This window comes from Xyrauchen texanus, chromosome 10, assembly GCF_025860055.1.
Source record: "Xyrauchen texanus isolate HMW12.3.18 chromosome 10, RBS_HiC_50CHRs, whole genome shotgun sequence".
Classification (NCBI taxonomy): Eukaryota; Metazoa; Chordata; class Actinopteri; order Cypriniformes; family Catostomidae; genus Xyrauchen; species Xyrauchen texanus.
This window is the reverse complement of record NC_068285.1, coordinates 47,928,061-47,949,508: the sequence shown is the minus strand read 5'-3', so window position 1 is coordinate 47,949,508 and position 21,448 is coordinate 47,928,061. Positions and strand designations below refer to the sequence as shown.

At 37.7% G+C, this 21,448-nt stretch overlaps 1 protein-coding gene across 1 annotated transcript in view; it reads right to left on the bottom strand.

Annotated features, from left to right (window-relative positions):
- Positions 1 to 18,571, bottom strand: part of LOC127650233 (26S proteasome non-ATPase regulatory subunit 3-like) — a 52,505-nt gene extending 33,934 nt beyond the window's left edge. Inside the window, exons 1-5 of the mRNA XM_052135539.1 lie at positions 18,305 to 18,571; positions 12,467 to 12,657; positions 11,856 to 11,993; positions 11,513 to 11,649; positions 11,181 to 11,371 (exon numbers count right to left, since the gene is read on the bottom strand). Coding sequence (XP_051991499.1) covers positions 11,181 to 11,371; positions 11,513 to 11,649; positions 11,856 to 11,993; positions 12,467 to 12,657; positions 18,305 to 18,440 — 793 coding nt within the window. The 5' untranslated portion in view covers positions 18,441 to 18,571. The remainder of the gene's footprint in view (positions 1 to 11,180; positions 11,372 to 11,512; positions 11,650 to 11,855; positions 11,994 to 12,466; positions 12,658 to 18,304) is intronic.
- Between the last annotated feature and the right edge of the window lie 2,877 nt (positions 18,572 to 21,448).

The window sequence follows — 21,448 nt, the reverse complement described above, 5'->3', positions numbered from 1 at the left end:
TGGGATGCCTTTAAGGTCTGTATAAGGGGTTATATAATTTCTTATAAGTCTTCAAAATCTAAAGAACTGCGTAAGAAAATACAACAATTAGAAGAAAAAATTAAGAATTTGGAGAAGCAGGTGTTTAGAGATAAGAACTCACAAGCAGAAAAAGAGCTGTTGCTGTTAAAAGCACAGTATAATAAAGCTACAGCGGATAGGGCAGCCTCCAACATACTAAGGTTAAACCAGTCCTTTTATGATCAGGGGGAGAAGCCTGGTAAGATTTTAGCATGGCAAATTAAACAATTGGAAGCACAAAAAAATATAACTACAATAATAAATACAAAAGGCGAGACAATTGTGGATCCATTAGAGATAAATAAAGAATTTAGAAATTATTATGAAAATCTTTGATTCTCAGGGCCATACAGAACTAAACACACAAAAAATATTCTTAGACAAGTTAAACATACCAACTATTGCAGAAGACCTTAGCCAACAATTAGACCGCGACATTTGTGTAGATGAAATAGTCAAAATAATTGATATGAGCACAGGTAAAAAAGCTGGACCCGATGGGTTTCCAATCGACTTTTATAAAAAGTTTAAGGGAAAGTTGGTAAAGCCATTATTGGAAATGTTACAGGAAACTTTTATAGATGGGGACCTCCCTAACTCAATGGTCAATGCATTAATTATCCTATTACCTAAGCCTGGTAAACCTAGGGATAAATGCGAGAATATGAGGCCAATGAGACTGCTTAACTCAGATCTTAAGATAATCAGCAAATTACTAGCAACTCGTTTACAGGAAACCCTTCCATTGATCATCCACAGAGATCAAAACGGCTTTGTTTTGGGTCGGCAAGGTCTGCACAATGTTAGGAGGGTTCTCAATGTCATTCAGGCATTAGTCGAAACTAAGGATACGGCCTTCTCTCCCTGGATGCCGAAAAAGCATTCGATAGGGTAGAGTGGGCCTATCTATTTGACGTGTTAAGACGCTTTGGATTTGGACCAAAAATTCGAAAATGTATACAATTGTTATATTTACATCCAACTGCAGAGATTTTAACAAATAAAAACGTGTCTAAACCAATTTTGATTAAACGGGGATGTCGGCAGGGGTGTCCGTTATCTCCGTTGCTCTTCACCTTAGCAATTGAGCCCTTGGCTTTAGCAGTACGGTCACACTTACAAATAACCGGGATTACAATTGGTCAGGTAGAACACAGACTGTCGTTGTATGCAGATGATATTATTGTATTCCTTTCACAACTAAATTCATCTATTCCTGCTTTGTTAAAAATAAATGAGGAGTTTGGTCTTTTCTCAGGATATGTAATTAACAGATTAAAATCATCAATCTTGTTGCTAGATATAGGAGAGAGAAAAAATCCACCTATAATTGTTTCACAATTCAAATCAGTTTCTAAATTTACTTAGGAATACATATCCTTCCAAATTTAGATTTAATTGTTCAACATAATTATGAATCGATTACTAACGAAATTAGAGATTGTGTCAACAGGTGGATTCTGCTACCCATGTCTCTTATTGGTCGAATTAATATTTACAAAATGAATATACTTCCAAAACTTCTGTATGTTTTTCAGAATATTCCCATGCCGCCCCCTGCTGACTGGTTTAAAACATTTAAGAAACTGCTTCTTGATTTTATATGGTCAAACAAACGTGCTAGAATAAGACTGTCGTTACTCTATTTGCCTTACCATGAAGGAGGCTTGATGTGCCCAAATGTAGTATGGTACTACTGGGCAGCTCAGCTTAGATCTATAGCGTACTATTTTGGCAGAGATGACACCCCCAATGGACAGAAATGGAAAGTAACAATTTGAGTCCTCGGTTGCCTTTGTACCTTTTTTCTGATACAGAAGCTAATTTGAGGAAGAAAACTAAAAATCCAATAGTTAAAAACATGGTTAAGGTGTGGTATAATGTTAAAAGATATATTAAAGAACCAGTTATTTTATCACGGCTAACCCCAATTTGGGGAAATCAGTACTTCTCCCCGGGAAGAGCCGACGCAGTGTTTAAGCAATGGGCCTTAAATGGACTGGAGAAAATTCAAGATCTATATCCAACAGACTCAGACAACATGATGTCATTTGACATGCTTAGTCATAAATTCAACATTCAAAGGAAATATTTTTTCAAGTATCTCCAACTTAGAAGTTATATAGGAACAAAACAAAGCAATTTATGGAAACCACCCAAATCTAAGTTAGAAGAAACGATAAGTGAAAATAACTTTAAAAAGGGAGCAATCTCACAACTTTATAAGCTACTGGTATCACACTCCCCAGATAACTCAACCTTAAAATTAGAAGCCTGGAAGAAAGATCTGCAAATAAATATATCACCAAATGAGTGGGAATTGGCTTGTAGTAAAGCACATAAGCAAATGATAAATTCTAGGTTGAGATTATTACAATACAAGTGGCTTATGCGTGTTTGTCACACCTGCGAAATTAAACCAATACAATCCAAATATCCCAGATACATGTACAAAGTGTGGAGAAGAAAAGGGAACATTATTTCATTGTATGTGGGAATGCAGAGAAATTAGGACATTTTGGGGTACAATAAAACAAACTGTGAAGGATATTATTTCTAAAGACCTTCCTCTTGAACCTTCTTTTATAATTTTAGGCTTATATCCCAAGCACACAGGATATACAAAAAGCGAGAAGCTGTTCATAGATATATGTTTATTACAAGCTAAAATGTTGATTGCACTTAGGGCTGTGCAATTAATCGCAATCGCGATTTGAGCACATGCGATTTCTAAACCGCATAAGGCTGCGATTTTATTAATTAATTTATATTTACATTCTTGTGCGCAAGATGTTAACCAATCAGAGCCCACTCAGCGCACCGCTCAAATTACGACTGAGCTGAGCGGGAGAAGTTGCAGAATAGGCGAGCGGGAGAAAAGAATGTAAAATATGGATGTGGGTCAGAATGATTTGGTGCCAAAGAGAAATTCAACATCAATCGTTTGGGAGTATTTTGGATTCAGGAGAGAGGATGTGTCACAGAGCAAGGTAATTTGCAAGACCTGTGAAACGATTATTGCGACGAAACGGGCAATACTACAAACCTGTTTCAACACTTAAAACAGCGCCATAAAAAGCTCTATGATCAATGCATGTCGACAAAGTCCAGCTGAAACTGACAAAAGCACACCTCAAAGCCAGCCAACTGAACAAGTATCCATCGTTCAGGCATTTGCAAGCGTCACGCCTTATGAGAAAGGATCAAAACGGCACAAAGAAATCACAGACGCAATCACAAATCATATATGCAAAGACATGGTGCCTCGCGTACATCGTCAGTAAAGACGGCTTCCGAAGACTAAATCAAACACTGGACAAAAGATACCAGCTGCCGTCTCAGCACTCATTTCACACGGGTTGCTATTCCCAAATGTATGAGAAATGTAAGGTGGGCGTTGAATACGAGCTTAAAAAGGTGAAATTCTACGCCACGCACCACAGATATGTGGTCCAGCAGAACGATGGCGCCGTGATATGAGTTTAACGGTCCATTATATCAATGACAACTATGAAATAAAAAGTCGATGCTTGCAAACAGCATACTTTCCAGAAAATCACACTGGAGAAAATATCTCTCATGGTTTAAAAGAAGCTTTAGCATCATGGGGACTTTGTGAAATCAACAAGTGTCTATCACCACAGACAATGGATCTAATATAGTGAAGGCTGTCACTTTGAACAACTGGACACGATTGCAGTGCTTCGGACACAGACTACATTTGGCAATTGGTAAGTTAGAGTTTATTGTACATTATATATTTATACTTTACATATTAAGAATATTACTTTGTAGGGCATATTTTTTATTAAGAAACAAATTGTGCAAAGATGTTTAATATAAAAATGTATTATAATGTTATGTACTTTAGTATTTTTAACTTGACAATAGTTGGGAAAACTTTACAATAAGGTGATATTTGTTAACAGTAGTAATTAAATACATTAGCTAACAATGAACAATTTAGTTTTTCAGCATTTATTAATTATTGTTAATGTTAGTTCGTGTCAATAGTATGTAACAACTAATACAGCATTTATTAATGTTAGTTCATGTTCATTGTAGCATACTAATACATTAAATACAAAATCAAACTAGTTATTCATGTTAGTTCATGGTGCATTAACTAATGTTAACAGTGACGACGCTTGATTTTAATAATGTATTAGTAAATCCTAAAATTAACATGAATTAACATTAATAAATGTTGTATTAGTATTGTTCATTGTTAGTTCATTTTAGCTAATGCGTTAAAGGTGCAGTGTGTGATTTTTAGCGGCATCTATCTAGTGGTGAGATTTGCGAATTGCAAACAGAAAGCCACTTACGGCCTATCCCTCCCTTCTCAAAATCTAAGGAGAAGCTACGGTGGCCGACGTAACCAGCAGCACATATCTCCCCACATAGCAAACTCTGTAGCGCTGTGTGTTCGCTGTCGGCTACGGTAGAAACATGACGTCACAATATGTCGACCTTCATTTAAGGGGTGCCCGCTTATGTAGATATAAATGACTCATTCTAAGGTAATAAAAACATAACGGTTCATTAAGTAAGGTCTTTATACACCACTGAAAACATAGTTATGGATCTTATATTGCATTTCTGTCAATAGATCCTCAGAAATAATACACATTGCACCTTTAACTAATTGTTGACAAATAGCACCTTATTGTAAAGTATTACCCAATAGTTATATTTAAATGCATGCAATACTTACAATATTACACATTTTCATCATGTTTTGCAATTATTTCTTTTTAGAAAATGCAATCAAGGATGAACCTCGCGATTTCCGAGCCAACGGCTTGTGCAAAAAGATTGTGGGACATTTTTCCCACAGTTGGAAAAAAAAGATGATGTTAGCCGAAGCCCAGGAAGAACTTCAGCTTCCCCAACATGCCCTCATAACATCATGCCCGACAAGATGGGGCTCAATGCAACAAATGATAGACAGGGTTTTGGAGCAACAGAAGGCATTGTCTCAGGTCCTTTCAGCTGACCGTAAAACAAGACACCTAGTACCACAATGGCAAGACACAGATGTTCTAGAATCTGTAAGTAAGGCACTGGGTCCACTTCAGGAGTTCACGGATGCCCTTTCCAGTGAAAACTACATCAGTGTATCCTACGTTAAACCAGTTCTTCATCTGTTGAACAGCAAGATACTTGCATTGAGGGATGAAGATACTGACCTGACAAAGACTATAAAATCAAAAATTCTTAACTACATCAACAAACATTATGAGGATGAAACTACCCAAGAGCTTCTGGACATAGCAACATTTTTGGATCCAAGATTCAAAACCAGCTACACTGATGAGGATAAACTTCCAAACATTAAGGCCAGGGTCATGTCTGATATGGATACGAGTTCCCACAAGATGAGTTAATTTATGTAAACTGGATGAAACTGTCATCTCTTAAGATAAACACTCTTTTTATGACTTTTTAATATTTACCTGTAATATTATTTCTGCTCTGTATGTCAAGGATACATCTGAATCTGGGAGTAGCACAAGCAGAGAGAATCCTGACATCGATCTACCTCCACCAGGCAAAAAAGCAAGGAAGTCCTTAGGAAGCTTCTTTAAAACGACATCAGCCATGCCAGCAGCTCTGCAACTTGAAGAAGCCATAGCCTCTGAGCTAAATAGCTACCTGCTTTCTCCATCCATTGACAGTGAGGAAGATCCTCTGAAATGGTGGAGACTCCATCAGATAAATTTCCCAAGAATGAGCAGGGTTGCACAAAAGTATCTTTGTATTCCTGCCACCAGCTCACCTTCAGAGAGAGTGTTTAGTACTGGGGGAAATGTGGTGACATGTCACCGTTCATGCTTAAAACCAGAAATGGTGGACATGCTGGTTTTCCTTGCAAAAAACCTTTAAGAGATTTTGGTTTTGAATTCTGTTAGTTTTTATTTATTGTTATGACAGGAGTTTAGGTTAGTTCATCTTAATTGTCTGTTGTCTTGATAGTTCAAAAGATAACTCCACGTTTAGATCAAACACTTTTTTTATTGCCACTTTCCCCAAAACCAGGAATAACCAAAACCACCTCCAATAACTCTTCCTCTCTCACCCGAAAAGGGGTGCTACTTCCACCCTGCTCCCACAACAGTACCCCCTTTTGGCGAGATATGCCATTAAGATAACACACAGGAGTAACACTCTCCCTCTCTTTAAAGAGAAAAAAAACAAACAAAAAACGACCAGCTAACCTGTCATGGTGTATTAAATAAGAACAACAATATAACATAAAAGGTTATTAGTAAAGGGAGGGGAAACTCATGCTTGAGTTCATTTAACAGTCCAGCATCCTTCATAGAGAGCCTTAAGAAGTGAGGTTGAGGAAGCTCCCTTTTTGTAAGACAGTCTGCAAGTTGATCTTTTGTTTCAGACCATAACACTTGACCAACCCTCTTAGTTTGGATCAGTTCTTTTATCGAACTGATTTCCAAACGCAGTCTTTTCTCAGCAACAAACTTAGTAGACTTCAGTGCATCTACAAGAGAGAAATTATCGGTGACACAGATTATGGGTACAGGAGAAACAGTACAACCAGCATTCAGTTCAGAAAACAGAGTTGACAAAAAATTGCATTATCAATCCCTCAGACATAGCAAGCGTTTCACCTGCAAGAGTGCTTCTGACAACTCTCTTAATTCTCTTAGATTGCCATGAAATTGGAGAGAACTGCCCATTTTCACCCATCAAAACAATGAAGTACCCACCTTGAGTACCCCCATCTGAAAGATTTGCAAACGATGCATCAGTGAATGTAACCATTTTTAAGTTACTGTCTTTCCCAAGCTGTTGAAAATTCAACTGAACTGACTTGGTCTTGAGTTTACAGACTACCCTGTTAGCTTCATTAATGTTCTGAACTGTAGCTTGTTTGAGACAAGATGCCAAATTACTTGCATCAAACATGACATCAGGCCTGCTCTGTCTAGCAACCCACAGAAGTTGACCTATCTTTGACCTAAGTTGTTCTCTCTCCTCTTCTGTGAGAGGTGAAGCGGACTCTGCTGCTCGTGAAGGTGTGATATGTATGGGCTGTAGGTGCTGAATGTATGTCATTTGGTGTATTTGTACCTTCTTACCCAAAGTCACAAAATCCACACCCACATAGGAAAAGTTATTGTGAGCTTCACGACCTACATTGAACTTTGACCTAAGGTAAGGTATGACACTCTCTGAAAACAGCTGTGAACCTCCCCATATGAAATCATCAACGTGACAAGCAAGTACACCAGTTAACTTCGTGTCCTCATCAAGCCAGTAGAAAACTGCAGGGTCAACCTTAGACACAATACCTCCTGCTTCAGTCATAATGCTTTTAACTCTGTTATACCACTTCTTATATTTTCCATTGGCTTTTCCAGCACGTCCTAGCACCTTTGCTGTTTGTGAAACACCACTTGCTTGATTTCTAAATGTCACAATTTGTCCAGTCTTTATGTTAATGTTTCCAATGTCTGGTCTCTCTGCTTCTGCATTTTCAACAGCAGGTAAAGGATCATTCTCTGCGTTTTCTACATTTGTCTCTTCTTCAATGATGTCCACTGTACGTTGTCCTTGGTTATTCCCCTCAGAGACAATCTGAGGCTCTTCATTTTCATGAGTAACTTTTCTTAACCTTAGTTGGTGCACTCTGACACAGGTGCCTCCATGTCTGACAAAAACAACTGCACTATCCTGTCAAATGACCACTCCAGGCCCTTTCCATTCTGGACAGTCCACTCGTTTGTAATAAACCTTATCTCCAGGTTCGTATCGCTCGTCAGTGGGCCGTAACTGTTTCTTTAGAGCTCTCCGTATCCTCTCCGAACATTCAGCTTCTGTAAAAGCCTTTCTTGCAGCATGCAGGGCTGAAATGTGCTTAGCAACCCATTCACTCTTGGTAGTCCCCTTAAGAGCCGGTGCTTTGTCTATTAACACTGAGGGCAGATTAGGATTCTGCCCGAACACCAGCTGATGTGGACTGTACCCATGGACACTTTGCATACAGTTCTTTGCCATCAAGGCCCAGTCCATTGCAGTGCTCCAGTCACATTCAGTACTAGCTTTCACTTTCATAATGATCTCAGTTAGGGTTTGATTATGACGCTCCAACAGTCCATTGCTCCAGGGGCTGTAGGCAGGTGTTGTCTTAACTTCAATATTAAAGTTCTCGGCCATGTCTCTCACTTCTTCATTATTAAACTCGCCACCATTGTCACTGAATAGCTTTTGCGGTGGGCCATGTACACTAATCCAATCGTGGATAAAATGCTTGACAATTTCAGAAGCCCTCTTGGTGGTGAGGACACTACCAGCACTAAAACGAGTAAACTGGTCAATAATGTGTAAGTACCAGACCCCTGGCTCAAGCTCGTGCAAATCTATAGCAACTGTTTCATTATATGTAGATGCCAGTGGTAATCCGACAGCAGGTTTTGGTTTGGTTCTACAGTATTTCTGACATGCTTCACATTGGTTTATGATCTTTTGCAACAGGCTGGGGCATTCTGCGTCCTTGTTGCCAGAATTATCCATCAGTCTTAGTAGTTTGTCTGCAGAGGCATGCCCAAAATGTTTATGAAGCTTTTCCAAAACTTTCATCTTCTCACTTGTGTTCATCTTGTCTGTGATTGACAATATTTCATCTTCAACAGTTAATATCTGATCAGAGTGAGCAGGATTTTTATTTTCATTGTCCACAATGTTCACACAATAATGTCCAGAGCTTGTAAAGTCTAGTTTGACTGGCTGGTTGAACATTACTGCGCTGTCATTTTCCATGTCCAGAACGGTCCCTGCCCTTTTTAATGATGTCTTACTCAAAAGCAGGGGGATGTTTACAGGTACCACTTCTGTTTCAATATTACAGTTCATGTTGCCAATCTTTGCAGGAATCTTGACTCTTTTTCCTGAGTAAACTACTTTTCCATCTCCAAACTTGAAAGGCCTATGACTTTCTGCTTCTGTTTCTTTCATCATCTTTACACTTTTCTTCTGTAATACAGTACTGTAGTTGTCAAGCCACTCTTGTCCACAGACTGTCCTAGTACAAGCAGTGTCTATTATTGCTGAGCCATAACATTCGGTCATGAATATTTCTGCATCTGTCGGTGATTCTTTGGTGTACAGAGTAATATTACACTCTTCCATGTCAGTTTTATCTTCTGTAATCTTAACACTCTCACCTTTATGTGGACAATCTTTGACCCAGTGATATGTACTTTGGCACACTGCACATTTCCATCGCCGTCCGTACTTATCTAGCGGGTTAGTACCGGGCTGTGGAGTTTTCTGGTGAGCGCTTTGCTGCCAGGACTTACTTTTCTGCCGTCGCTGCTCTGTCACAAACACGGACTCCTGGCTGATACTTTGTGCTGCCGCGCTCGTTTTTCCGCCAAATATTCTCTTCAGAGCGGATTTCATCGAGGCATAAGATAAGTCAGTGCATGCAGTTAGAGCCAACTGTCTATCCGTCGTATCCAAACACGCAGTATCCAAAAGCTTAAAAGCTAAAACTGCGTCGGTTAGCTCCAGTACTTTTTCATCCGAGAATAGCGCTGTTCGAAATCAATAATATAGTCCGCCATGGACATGTTCGCTTCTTTCATAATCCGGTCGAAATCTGAGTAAGCATCGTAGATCCTGTCCTTTTCCTCTTTAAGGAACAAAGCATCCAGTTTCACTAACAAAGTGGTCATTCCAGTGTCTTTATTTAGATCATCTACCGGAATTTCCATCGCTGTATCCCGCGCCCTTCCTGATAGCGCCAGGGCGATGGCAAGAGCTTGTTTTTTTTTTTCCAAATCGGTAACTCTGGTCCAAATGTTGACTTCATTCTTCCAGCTTTCGTAGGGTTTTCCTTCTTCAAACGTTGGTGGAACCCTGTAGTTAGCAGCCATCCTCTGCTACCAATGATAGTTCAAAAGATAACTCCACGTTTAGATCAAACACTTTTTTTATTGCCACTTTCCCCAAAACCAGGAATAACCAAAACCACCTCCAATAACTCTTCCTCTCTCACCCGAAGAGGGGCGCTACTTCCACCCTGCTCCCACAACAGTACCCCCTTTTGGCGAGATATGCCATTAAGATAACACAAAGGAGTAACAGTCTGACACAATTTAAGACAATTTTGTTTATCAAGCAGTTAATACTACTGTACACAGTATGTTTTTCATTGTGAAATGTGTGCACTGAAAAATATTTTATTTAACTTTATTTTTATGATTGGAATTTAGGTTAGTTAACATTATTTTGTTGTCTGTTTTAAATATTACAGTTTTGTTTATCAAACTGTTAATACTAATGTTATTTCATTGTGAAATGTTTTGTTATGCACTTCTTGTGCACTGAATACATTTAGAATGTAGCATGTTTGAAAAAGCATAAACAATTGCCAAAATCGCAAATAAAATCGCAATTGCAATATTCATAAAAAAATCGCAATGTGATTATTTTGTTCATATTGCACAGCCCTAATTGCACTACACTGGAAAATCATAAGAGGACCAAGTATTGGACAGTGGGTTAAGCAGATGTTGGCTATTCTTCCACTGGAACGCATCACTCACTTGTTAAAAGGAAAAAAGGACTTGTTTGAAAGTATTTGGAGACCTTTCATGCTTTTTGCAGAAGGCACTGACTAAACAGAAGATCAAGAGGAGGACGACGCTCATGAATAAAGTCAGAGATCTGCTTGTTGGGAGGTGGTTGGTCTCTGTTAGTTTGTGTCAAAGGACATTAAGGATATAATATTTTATATATGTAACACTATTTTGTGTCTGCGAGGGGGTTCTGTTGTATGTTATTAATATAAAAAAAAGACAAATAAACATTGTTGAAAAAAAAAAAAGGCAAAAGCAAGTACCCGACTTATTTTATCTAAAAGTGAACTATTCGAAAGCAATGAAATTACAATTTCAAGCACTTCAAATTTCAAAGCACTTTTCAAACCTTGAAAACCCCACATTAAAATTCAAGCATTTTCAAGGATTCGCAGCACCCGTACAAACTCTCTTTAAAGAGATGTTCACTTTTAAACTTAATCTTAACCCTTAATCAATAGTTAACAACTTTTAGATATCATTGTGGATTGGCAACATTTCTTCACTCACCAGTGTAGTAAAGATAGCGAGCCCACTCATTGTTATTGGCGAGTTCAGGGAAAACTGATTTGGAGACAAGTTTCTCTGCCTGGTCATATAAATTATACTGCAGGTAGTTCCGCAGTAGGAGGTTGAGCAGCGCAGCCTGACCATCAGCATCGTGACGTAATGTAGCCGTCCTTAAGCGTGTGTGCAGGAAACTGCAGAAATTATAGAACAGATATGACCACAACCCTTAATTCAGAAAGCAACAAGACATTCTGTTTTGTCCATTTACATTGTAAAATGAAATAGTTTCAGCTGAACCATGTCTAATTGTTAACTGTACATGTGATGCTGACCTGCGGACCACATCCAACTGGTTTAGGAACTCGTACACACGAGAATGGTAGTAGTAACACTTGGCAGCGACTAAATCCAGAGCCCGACGGTTCTGTGAGCTGATCTTCTGTAGCAGGTTATCAGACACTTTCTGAGCCTGGGCAAGTAAGCAGTCGTTCAGATTATTATGAATTAAACCAGTTTATTTCTTCTCAGCACAACTGAGTACAATACAGGACAACGTGTACAATAATTACATAAGTGGTTCTCATTTGTTTGACTGGATTCCATGATTTTGTCTGTGTTTTCCACATCACGGACATCATAGGGCCCCATATAACTAAATTACAGACTTGTGTTTACCTCAGTGTAGCGTTTGTTGTTGGTGAGATGGACCACTAGCAGAAGCTGTAGATAGGCCTCTACCTCTGGAATCAGTGGAATAGAAGCAGCTTTACCTGTCCGAGGCCTGAACTGCATGTCTCCCTCACTATCCACTGGCTGAAGGACAGAAAGACACAAACACTGTGAATATCTGCTTAAAGAACTACATCCAACAAGAATGGGGGTATAAAAGAGGCTTTTATAAAGACCTCAGCAGTCATAACAGTCGGTCTGTTGGTGGGGGTGCTGAGGTGTTATGATAAACCAGATGCTGGGTAAACCTTAGTAAACAATGACCACCACTGAATTAAACATTTCAATTAAACACAAATTTTTTGGGATAAACATCCCCATATACACAATTCGATGAATCTATAAGACCATTCTCATCATGAAAGCCCATAAAACCCATTACCTTTCAGAGAACCGTTCAAGAACCAAAAACCACTACGATACTGACTACTTTTTGTAAATGATCTCTAAATACAGGATTTCAGTCTGTTTGAACACTGAAATAAATGGGCAACTCACTCTAACTCAAACAAAACAAAAACACATGTATTAATAAAAGGTCACAATATTTTTGATACCTTCTCCAGGAAGCTAAGCAGGAATTCTTTTCCGGCAGCATTGGAGGTGAAGAAACCAGACACAGCCTTGTGTAGGACATTATAATTGAGCCGACGGCTAGTGGAGGGCAGCGCACGCAGTGCACGAAGAACAAACCGTGGCTCCTTCCCCAACACCGCTTTCTCAATCTGCTTCACGTGCTCCCTAATGTCTGCAACAAAATGACATATTAGCCATCAGTGCTGGGAAAATTACATATGAATTATAATCAGGTCCTGATTACAAATGATATCACTAAAACTGAAATCAGAAATGTAATCTCTTGGATTACATTTGTAAAGTAATTAAATATGATTGCTTTTGGATAACTTCTGACCTAATTATTGTTTATTTGATGTCACATGCATTTGAGTACAAAAAGCTTGTTCGATTTTTAAATAATGTTGCTTAAAATGTGCAGTAAGAAAGAAGAAAAACTTATTGGATCAAAATGAGAACTGATATGATTTTTTTTAGGGCTGTCGATTTAAGCCCTTCAGCGGACACACAACAAAAACATGAGTTACGTTCTTGCGTTCAAAACCCTTGGAGCGCAAATGCGAACTAAGGGATCTCAAGATGTGCTTAAAGATGGAGTATTAAACTACATTTTTAGGTGACCTAAACATTTTATTTTTATGACGCAACACACCCGAGACGCGACGCAGATCGTATGGTCTTTACCTCACAACTATTTAATTACCAACAAGGTTTAAGGAGGTGTCCTTTAAACCGTTACACCGTTTTTATCCAATCAATCTTTATTTAAGAAACATGCTCCCTGAAATAGATCCACTTTGCTCCTTCTGTAATGCTGTTTTTCTTTGCTTTATAAACACATTTTATTTGGTTTTCACAGTTTTGATAATTAAAGTTAATATGTTCTGATTAATCTGTTTATTTTTCTTGCCAAGATTTTTTTTTATACATAAGTGTAAATTTATATCTATAAAGCCCCTATTTGCACTTTTTTATATAAAGACTCTTAACCTCCAACAACTCCAAAGCATTGAAAACCATTGCACTATGTATTATTGTAAAATAGATCTGTAGTGTTGTGTACTATGTATACCCCTGGTTTGTTTCTAAAAATATATATATAAAAAAAAATATGTCTGACGCAGGTGTACTTAAATTGGCTCTTAAACAAGCCCTCATCATAAATCTCCAACTGATTGACAAATTCACTTGTGAAATGGATTGCTGTGAACTGTATGCCAATGATTGCCTTATGATCAATAATATGGTAATAAACAATACATTGTATTCTAAAAACACTTTTTGTATGGTCTAATCAATGATTAACTCTTCTGCCACAAGAATGGAATGCATTTTAATTATCTGAATATTTTTTTTATATATAGATAATTTTTTAATATTTAAAGATAACTGTATAATTACTTCATCATTATATATTTAATTATTGTTATATGAGGGGCTTTCTCAGCAAATATTTGATTATGCGATTTCATCGGGACACCATGTAATTAATTCGATTACAATTTTTAATCGATTGACAGCCCTAGATTTTTTGTGTTTTACTCGCTATTTTTCTCATTGATTGAAATAAAAAAAGGTACTTAAAATATTCTTACTCAGATGATTTTGGAATTACAGACACCATCAATGTGTGCTAACAGATCAGACCAGTTATAGTTAAGAATCAACATCACACAAAAAAAAAAAAAAAAGTCTAAATCTCTAAAAGAAATTAATCTGCGAAATGGAACTAAATTTTACAGCACTACTGCAGAAATAAAAGGATCAATATATTATGAACAATTTACAGCCTTTGCCTGATATGTAAACATGTCATTCATATTCCATATTATAATCAAAATCTGTCTGTTTTGATTATTCTAAATATTGTAATAAGTTATCTAAATCACAAATACTTAATTTTTGTGATCCAATTACATAATTTGGATTACATGTAATCTGTCACTATCCAGCACGGTTAGCCATAAATTACAGTGCTGCACTCCTATCGTTATTAAATTTCCTCAAATTCAGGATGTAGTGTTGCCTTTTAGAAAAACTTACACACTGGCCACTGGCTGTTTCAAAACCTTGTGAGTTTGGTATGTGGCTATAATAATGGCAAAAACGGCTGTCTAAGTAGGGAGTTTATAAGGTTTTAAGACACAGCCGGTATGTTTACATGTAGACTCATAAGTTTATTTGACTGACTCCTATTAAATGTCTGTATCCATATTCAGTCAAAATACTATAAAATCAGGAGACACAATGTGTGAATAACATATTGGATACATTTACATTTATTTACCATAAAAAAATTGGGAGAGACATTAATATATATATATATATATATATACACACACAATAGTTTGGAATAATGTACAGATTTTGCTCTTATGGAAAGAAATTGGTACTTTAATTCAATCACAAAGTACCAATTTCCTTCCGAAACCTCAAAATCTGTACATTATTCCAAACTTTTGGCTATCTATATATATACAGTGAGGAAAATAAGTATTTGAACACCCTGCTATTTTGCAAGTTCTCCCACTTAGAAATCATGGAGGGGTCTGAAATTGTCATCGTAGGTGCATGTCCACTGTGAGAGACATAATCTAAAAAATAATCCAGAAATCACAATGTATGATTTTTTTTTTAACTATTTATTTGTATGATACAGCTGCAAATAAGTATTTGAACACCTGAGAAAATCAATGTTAATATTTGGTACAGTAGCCTTTGTTTGCAATTACAGAGGTCAAACGTTTCCTCTAGTTTTTCACCAGGTTTGCACACACTGCAGGAGGGATTTTGGCCCACTCCTCCACACAGATCTTCTCTAGATCAATAAGGTTTCTGGGCTGTCGCTGAGAAACACAGAGTTTGAGCTCCCTCCAAAGATTCTCTATTGGGTTTAGGTCTGGAGACTGGCTAGGCCACGCCAGAACCTTGATATGCTTCTTACAGAGCCACTCCTTGGTTATCCTGGCTGTGTGCTTCGGGTCATTGTCATGTTGGAAGACCCAGCCTCATCTTCACACATCTTCAATGCTCTAACTGAGGGAAGGAGGTTGTTCCCCAAAATCTCGCAATACATGGCCCCGGTCATCCTCTCCTTAATACAGTGCAGTCGCCCTGTCCCATGTGCAGAAAAACACCCCCAAAGCATGATGCTACCACCCCCATGCTTCACAGTAGGGATGGTGTTCTTGGGATGGTACTCATCATTCTTCTTCCTCCAAACACAGTTAGTGGAATTATGACCAAAAAGTTCTATTTTGGTCTCATCTGACCACATGACTTTCTCCCAGGACTCCTCTGGATCATCCAAATGGTCATTGGCAAACTTAAGACAGGCCTTGACATGTGCTGGTTTAAGCAGGGGAACCTTCCGTGCCATGCATGATTTCAAACCATGACGTCTTAGTGTATTACCAACAGTAACCTTGGAAACGGTGGTCCCAGCTCTTTTCAGGTCATTGACCAGCTCCTTCCGTGTAGTTCTGGGCTGATTTCTCACCTTTCTTAGGATCATTGAGACCCCACGAGGTGAGATCTTGCATGGAGCCCCAGTCCGAGGGAGATTGACAGTCATGTTTAGCTTCTTCCATTTTCTAATGATTGCTCCAACAGTGGACCTTTTTCACCAAGCTGCTTGGCAATTTCCCGTAGCCCTTTCCAGCCTTCTGGAGGTGTACAATTTTGTCTCTAGTGTCTTTGGACAGCTCTTTGGTCTTGGCCATGTTAGTAGTTGGATTCTTACTGATTGTATGGGGTGGACAGGTGTCTTTATGCAGCTAATGACCTCAAACAGGTGCATCTAATTTAGGATAATAAATGGAGTGGAGGTGGACATTTTAAAGGCAGACTAACAGGTCTTTGAGGGTCAAAATTCTAGCTGATAGACAGGTGTTCAAATACTTATTTGCAGCTGTATCATACAAATAAATAGTTAAAAAAATCATACATTGTGATTTCTGGATTTTTTTTTAGATTATGTCTCTCACAGTGGACATGCACCTACGATGACAATTTCAGACCCCTCCATGATTTCCAAGTGGGAGAACTTGCAAAATAGCAGGGTGTTCAAATACTTATTTTCCTCACTGTAATATATATATATATATATATATATTTATTTTATTTGGACATAAGTCTAAAGTACAGTTGAAGTCAGAATTTACATACACCTTAGCCAAATACATTTAAACTCAGTTTTTCACAATTCCTGACATTTAATCATAGAAAACATCCCCTGTCTTAGGTCAGTGAGGATCACTACTTTATTTTAAGACTGTGAAATCAGAATAATAGTAGAGAGAATTATTTATTTCAGCTTTTATTTATTTCATCACATTCCCAGTGGGTCAGAAGTTTACATACACTTTATTAGTATTTGGTAGCATTGCCTTTAAATTGTTTAACTTGGGTCAAACATTTTGGGTATCCTTCCACAAACTTCTCACAATAAGTTGCTGGGATTTTTACCCATTCCTCCAAACAGAACTGGTGTAACCGAGTCAGGTTTGTAGGCCTCCTTGCTCGCACACGCTTTTTCAGTTCTGCCCCCAAATTTTCTATCGGACTGAGGTCAGGGCTTTTTTGCCACAACTTGAGGTATGCTTGGGGTCATTGTTCATTTGGGACCAAACTTTAACTTCCTAGCTGTTGTCTTGATGTTGCTTCAATATATACACAATTTCCCTTCCCCTCATGATGCCATCTATTTTGTGAAGTGCACTACTCTATTGAAGCAAAGCACCCCCACAACATGTTTCTGCCATCCCCATGCTTCAGGTTGGGATGGTGTTCTTCGGCTTGCAAGCCTCACCAGTTTTCCTCCAAACATAACGATGGTTATTATGGCCAAACAGTTCAATTTGTGTATCATCAGACCAGAGGACATTTCTCTTAAATGTAAGATCTTTGTCCCCATGTGCACTTGGTCCCATTTTATGGCAGTTTTGCAGCAGTGGCTTCTTCCTTGCTGTGCAGCCTTTCAGGTTATGTCAATATAGGTATAATTTTACTATGGATATAGATACTTGAATACCTGTTTCCTCCAGCATCTTCACAAGGTAATTGTTATTCTAGGATTGATTCGAACTTTTCGCACCAAAATATGTTAATCTCTAGGAGTCATAATGAGTCTCATTCCTGAGTGGTATGATGGCTGTGTGGTCCCATGGTGTTTATACTTGTGTACTATTGTTTGAACAGATGAACGTGGTACCTTCAGGCTTTGGAAATTGCTCCCAAGGACTTGTGGAGGTAAAAAAAAAACCAACATTTTCCATGATGTTAAGCAAAGAGGCACTGAGTTTGAAGGTAGGCCTTAAAATACATCTGTACACTGTCTGTAAACAATTGTCAGAAAATTGTTAGGTATCATGCACAAAGTAGATGTCCAAAACGATATGCCAAAACAATAGTTTGCTAATATGAAATCTGTGGAGTAACCACATGACTTCAACCGAAGTGACTGTAAATTTCTGACTTCAACTGTAGCTAGGTTAGTACATAACAGTTGTCACATCTGACATTACAACCGCTGTGAAGGAGAAACACAAACGTGCTATAACGAAAATTAACCACGGTTTTACTACAGACACCATAGTTTGTCAATAGAAATAATAATTTAAAAAAAAAAAAGCATAGCAACTACACGCTTACTTTATTTAATTTTCTTTGGGAGGTTTGAAACTATTTTTGCCCATTCAGCCTTTTGACGCCACTTAAACAAAGAAATACGACAGAAGGACTCGTCATTTTATTTAAATTTTTTATGAAGAGATTCTCCTCATGCAGTGTGGTCCATTAGACATAATAAATAATCAGACCTTCAAGTGTGAGTTGATCTTGTTCTTTGGGCGCTTTCTGCTCGTCCTCGTTCATTTCCACATCCTGTGGCTCAAGCCCGCTGCCGCTCTTCGTCTCTTTATCCGCTCGTGGCTTCTTCGCCGTTAATTCTTTCATTCTGAAACGCTTGTATAAACGAATATACAGAATTTAAACAAAACGCTCGTGCACTGTTTCAGATCACGCCACTCACGATCAACACTGAAGATGACTGGCAATTCTCACTCGAAGCAATGAATTGTGGGCCATTCTATTCTTCTCTCTTTTGTTTAAATGTTGATATGAAAGACGCGAGGTGCAGTACTACCATCTACTGACCATTCCACACATATCCAGCAGCAGGGGATCTGCGCTGCATCGCAGCACCAGCAGTTTCAAGGCAGAAGCGCCAGAGTTAGTATTTTATTCGCTTGCAATGTAAAACAATTTCTTTTTTTTAAATAGCGTGCTTTATTGATCATCAATAACCCTTTTATTTATATCCATAACTATAATTATCTGCATCTCATATATATACACACTATCATTCAAAAGTTTTGAAACACTTGACTGAAATGTTTCTCATGATCTTAAAAATCTTTTCATCTAAATGTGTATGCTTAAATGATTTGAATTCGTTTTGTAGAAAAAATATAATTGTGCCACCATTTTTATTTATTTCATTAAAAAACTAAAATGTAATTAAAAGAAAAGGTTTTAGAAACCGATGACTTGGACCAAACAATAAAGAAAAGCAGCCAATAAGTGCCCAACATAGATGGGAACTCCTTCAACACTGTTTAAAAGCATCCCAGGGTGAAACCTCAAGAAGTTGGTTGAGAAAATGTCAAGAGTACATGTCTGCAAATCAGGGCCGGCCCAAGCCTTTATGGGGCCCTAAGCAGAATTTGATTTGGGGGCCCTTCGGTGCCACCAATATGATTGAATATTGTCAATGCTTGATTATTCGCACACTATAAATCTAACACACCCCTTATCAATTTTATTAGTTGTAGCTGTGTTGCTTACAACATACCAATGTCTGCCTGGCATGATTTTACCCTTCTACGGTTTTAAATGTAACAGTAGCACACCTATATTTACCCAATCCTGTTGATCCTCTGTTACCAGTTTTGTGGACTTCCTAGAGAACAATTTGCAGCAGAAGCTGTAGACTGCATAATTTCTTTTTGAATAAGTGAGCAGCTCCACTTACATTTTTTTCCCCATTAATTGACTTTCTGTAGGTGTAGTGGAAGCTTCGGCCATCAGGTTTTTCAGGGAATGTGAAGTTTTCGTTTATAGGCAGTGGCCCTCTGCTTACCAGATCAGTCCTTTCTGAGTCAGACAGGATAGATGACCACATCAGTGGATGCACGTGCTGGGAAGTGCTCCTCGCCTGCCGAGGATGGACCTGATGAAAGATGAAAATAATAATAATAAAAGATAGCCATGTTAGATGTCATATTAGAAGGTAATGCAACTGTCTGTCAAAAACAAAGGCATGGTTTATCCATATAAATATATTGATCTGGGATTGTTGAAAAATCATCATCAGCTGTAGCACTGGAACTTGGGGCAGGTGGCGTTGGTTGTGCCCCATGTCCAAAATATTTCAACAGTGCTCCTAGGGAAGTTTCATAAGAGTACATATTTGACAGAATATTTGACAAAATATGGTATTTTCTCAACACAAATTATTATACACAGCAGCAAGTCATCTGTACTCCTAAAACAACAACTCTTAATCTATAACTTGCTAACTGAGGCATAATGATATTGGAATATAATAGCAAAGACCCCAAAATGGTAGACTAATGTAAATAATGTTAAGTTGCTATCAGTACCAAGTTTATGGAACAGAAGCTTATTTTTATTACAAAAATATACACCCAGGAAAGTTATTTTTACACAGAAGACAAAAACTTTAATCTAAAACTTGCTAAGTAATATGTTGTACTAATAATATATTAAGATGTCAAGATATTTACGGATGTTTAATCAAACTTTCCTAAAAAAAGAAGATATGCTACATAGGCTATGTTAACTAACTAGCCAGCTAATGTTAGCTCGTAACTTGGCCTAGCTACTTAACATACCTTTATCATGCTGTTTTTTTATCTTCCTCTGTTTTCTTCTTTTTCCTTTTCTCTGCACCAGAGGATATGTCCTTTTTTGTGACATTGCTGTTTTGCTGTCTGAATGTGCTTGCATCCTGCAGCCCGTTAACATAATATTGCATTTAATATTGCGTTTTTGTATAATTACCATTGTCCATTGACAGTATAATAAAAAAAAAAAAAAAAAAAAAATCAAACTGTCATTTCATGTGCTCTTCCCCCCTGGTGGCCACGTTCATAAGTATAGGGTCACTTACTCATACCTTTTTATTTTTTTTCCACATTTTAGAATAATAGTAAAGTCATCACAATTATAGAATAGTAGAAATGGAAATATGGGAATTATGTTGTGACTAAAAAAAAAATCAAAAATAAATCAAAACTATGTTATAATTTTGCATCTTCAAAGTGGCCACACTAGATTTTGCAGAAATGTACTCTTGACATTTTCTCAACCAACTTCTTGAGGTTTCACCCTGGGATGCTTTTAAACAGTGTTGAAGGAGTTCCCATCTATGTTGGGCACTTATTGGCTGCTTTTCTTTATTATATGGTCCAAGTCATCAATTTAAATTTTTTTATTTTTTATTTAATGCAATTTATAATGTTGGCACAATTATATTTTTGTCTACAGAACTAATTTCAAACATCTAAGCATACACCTTCAGATCAAAAAGGTTTTACATAAAATATAATGAGAAACATTTCAAGTGACCCCAAACATTTGAACGGTAGTGCGTACATACACACACACACACACACACACACACACACACACACACACACACACACACACACACACACACACACACACACACACACACACACACGTTGTGTTTCCATGTTTTATGGGGACTTTCTATAGACATAATGGTTTTTATACTGTACAAACTTTATATTCTATCCCCTAAACCTAACTCTACCCCTAAACCTAACCCTCACAGAAAACTTTCTGCATTTTTACATTTTCAAAAAACATAATTTAGTATGATTTATAAGCTGATTTCCTCATGGGGACCGACAAAA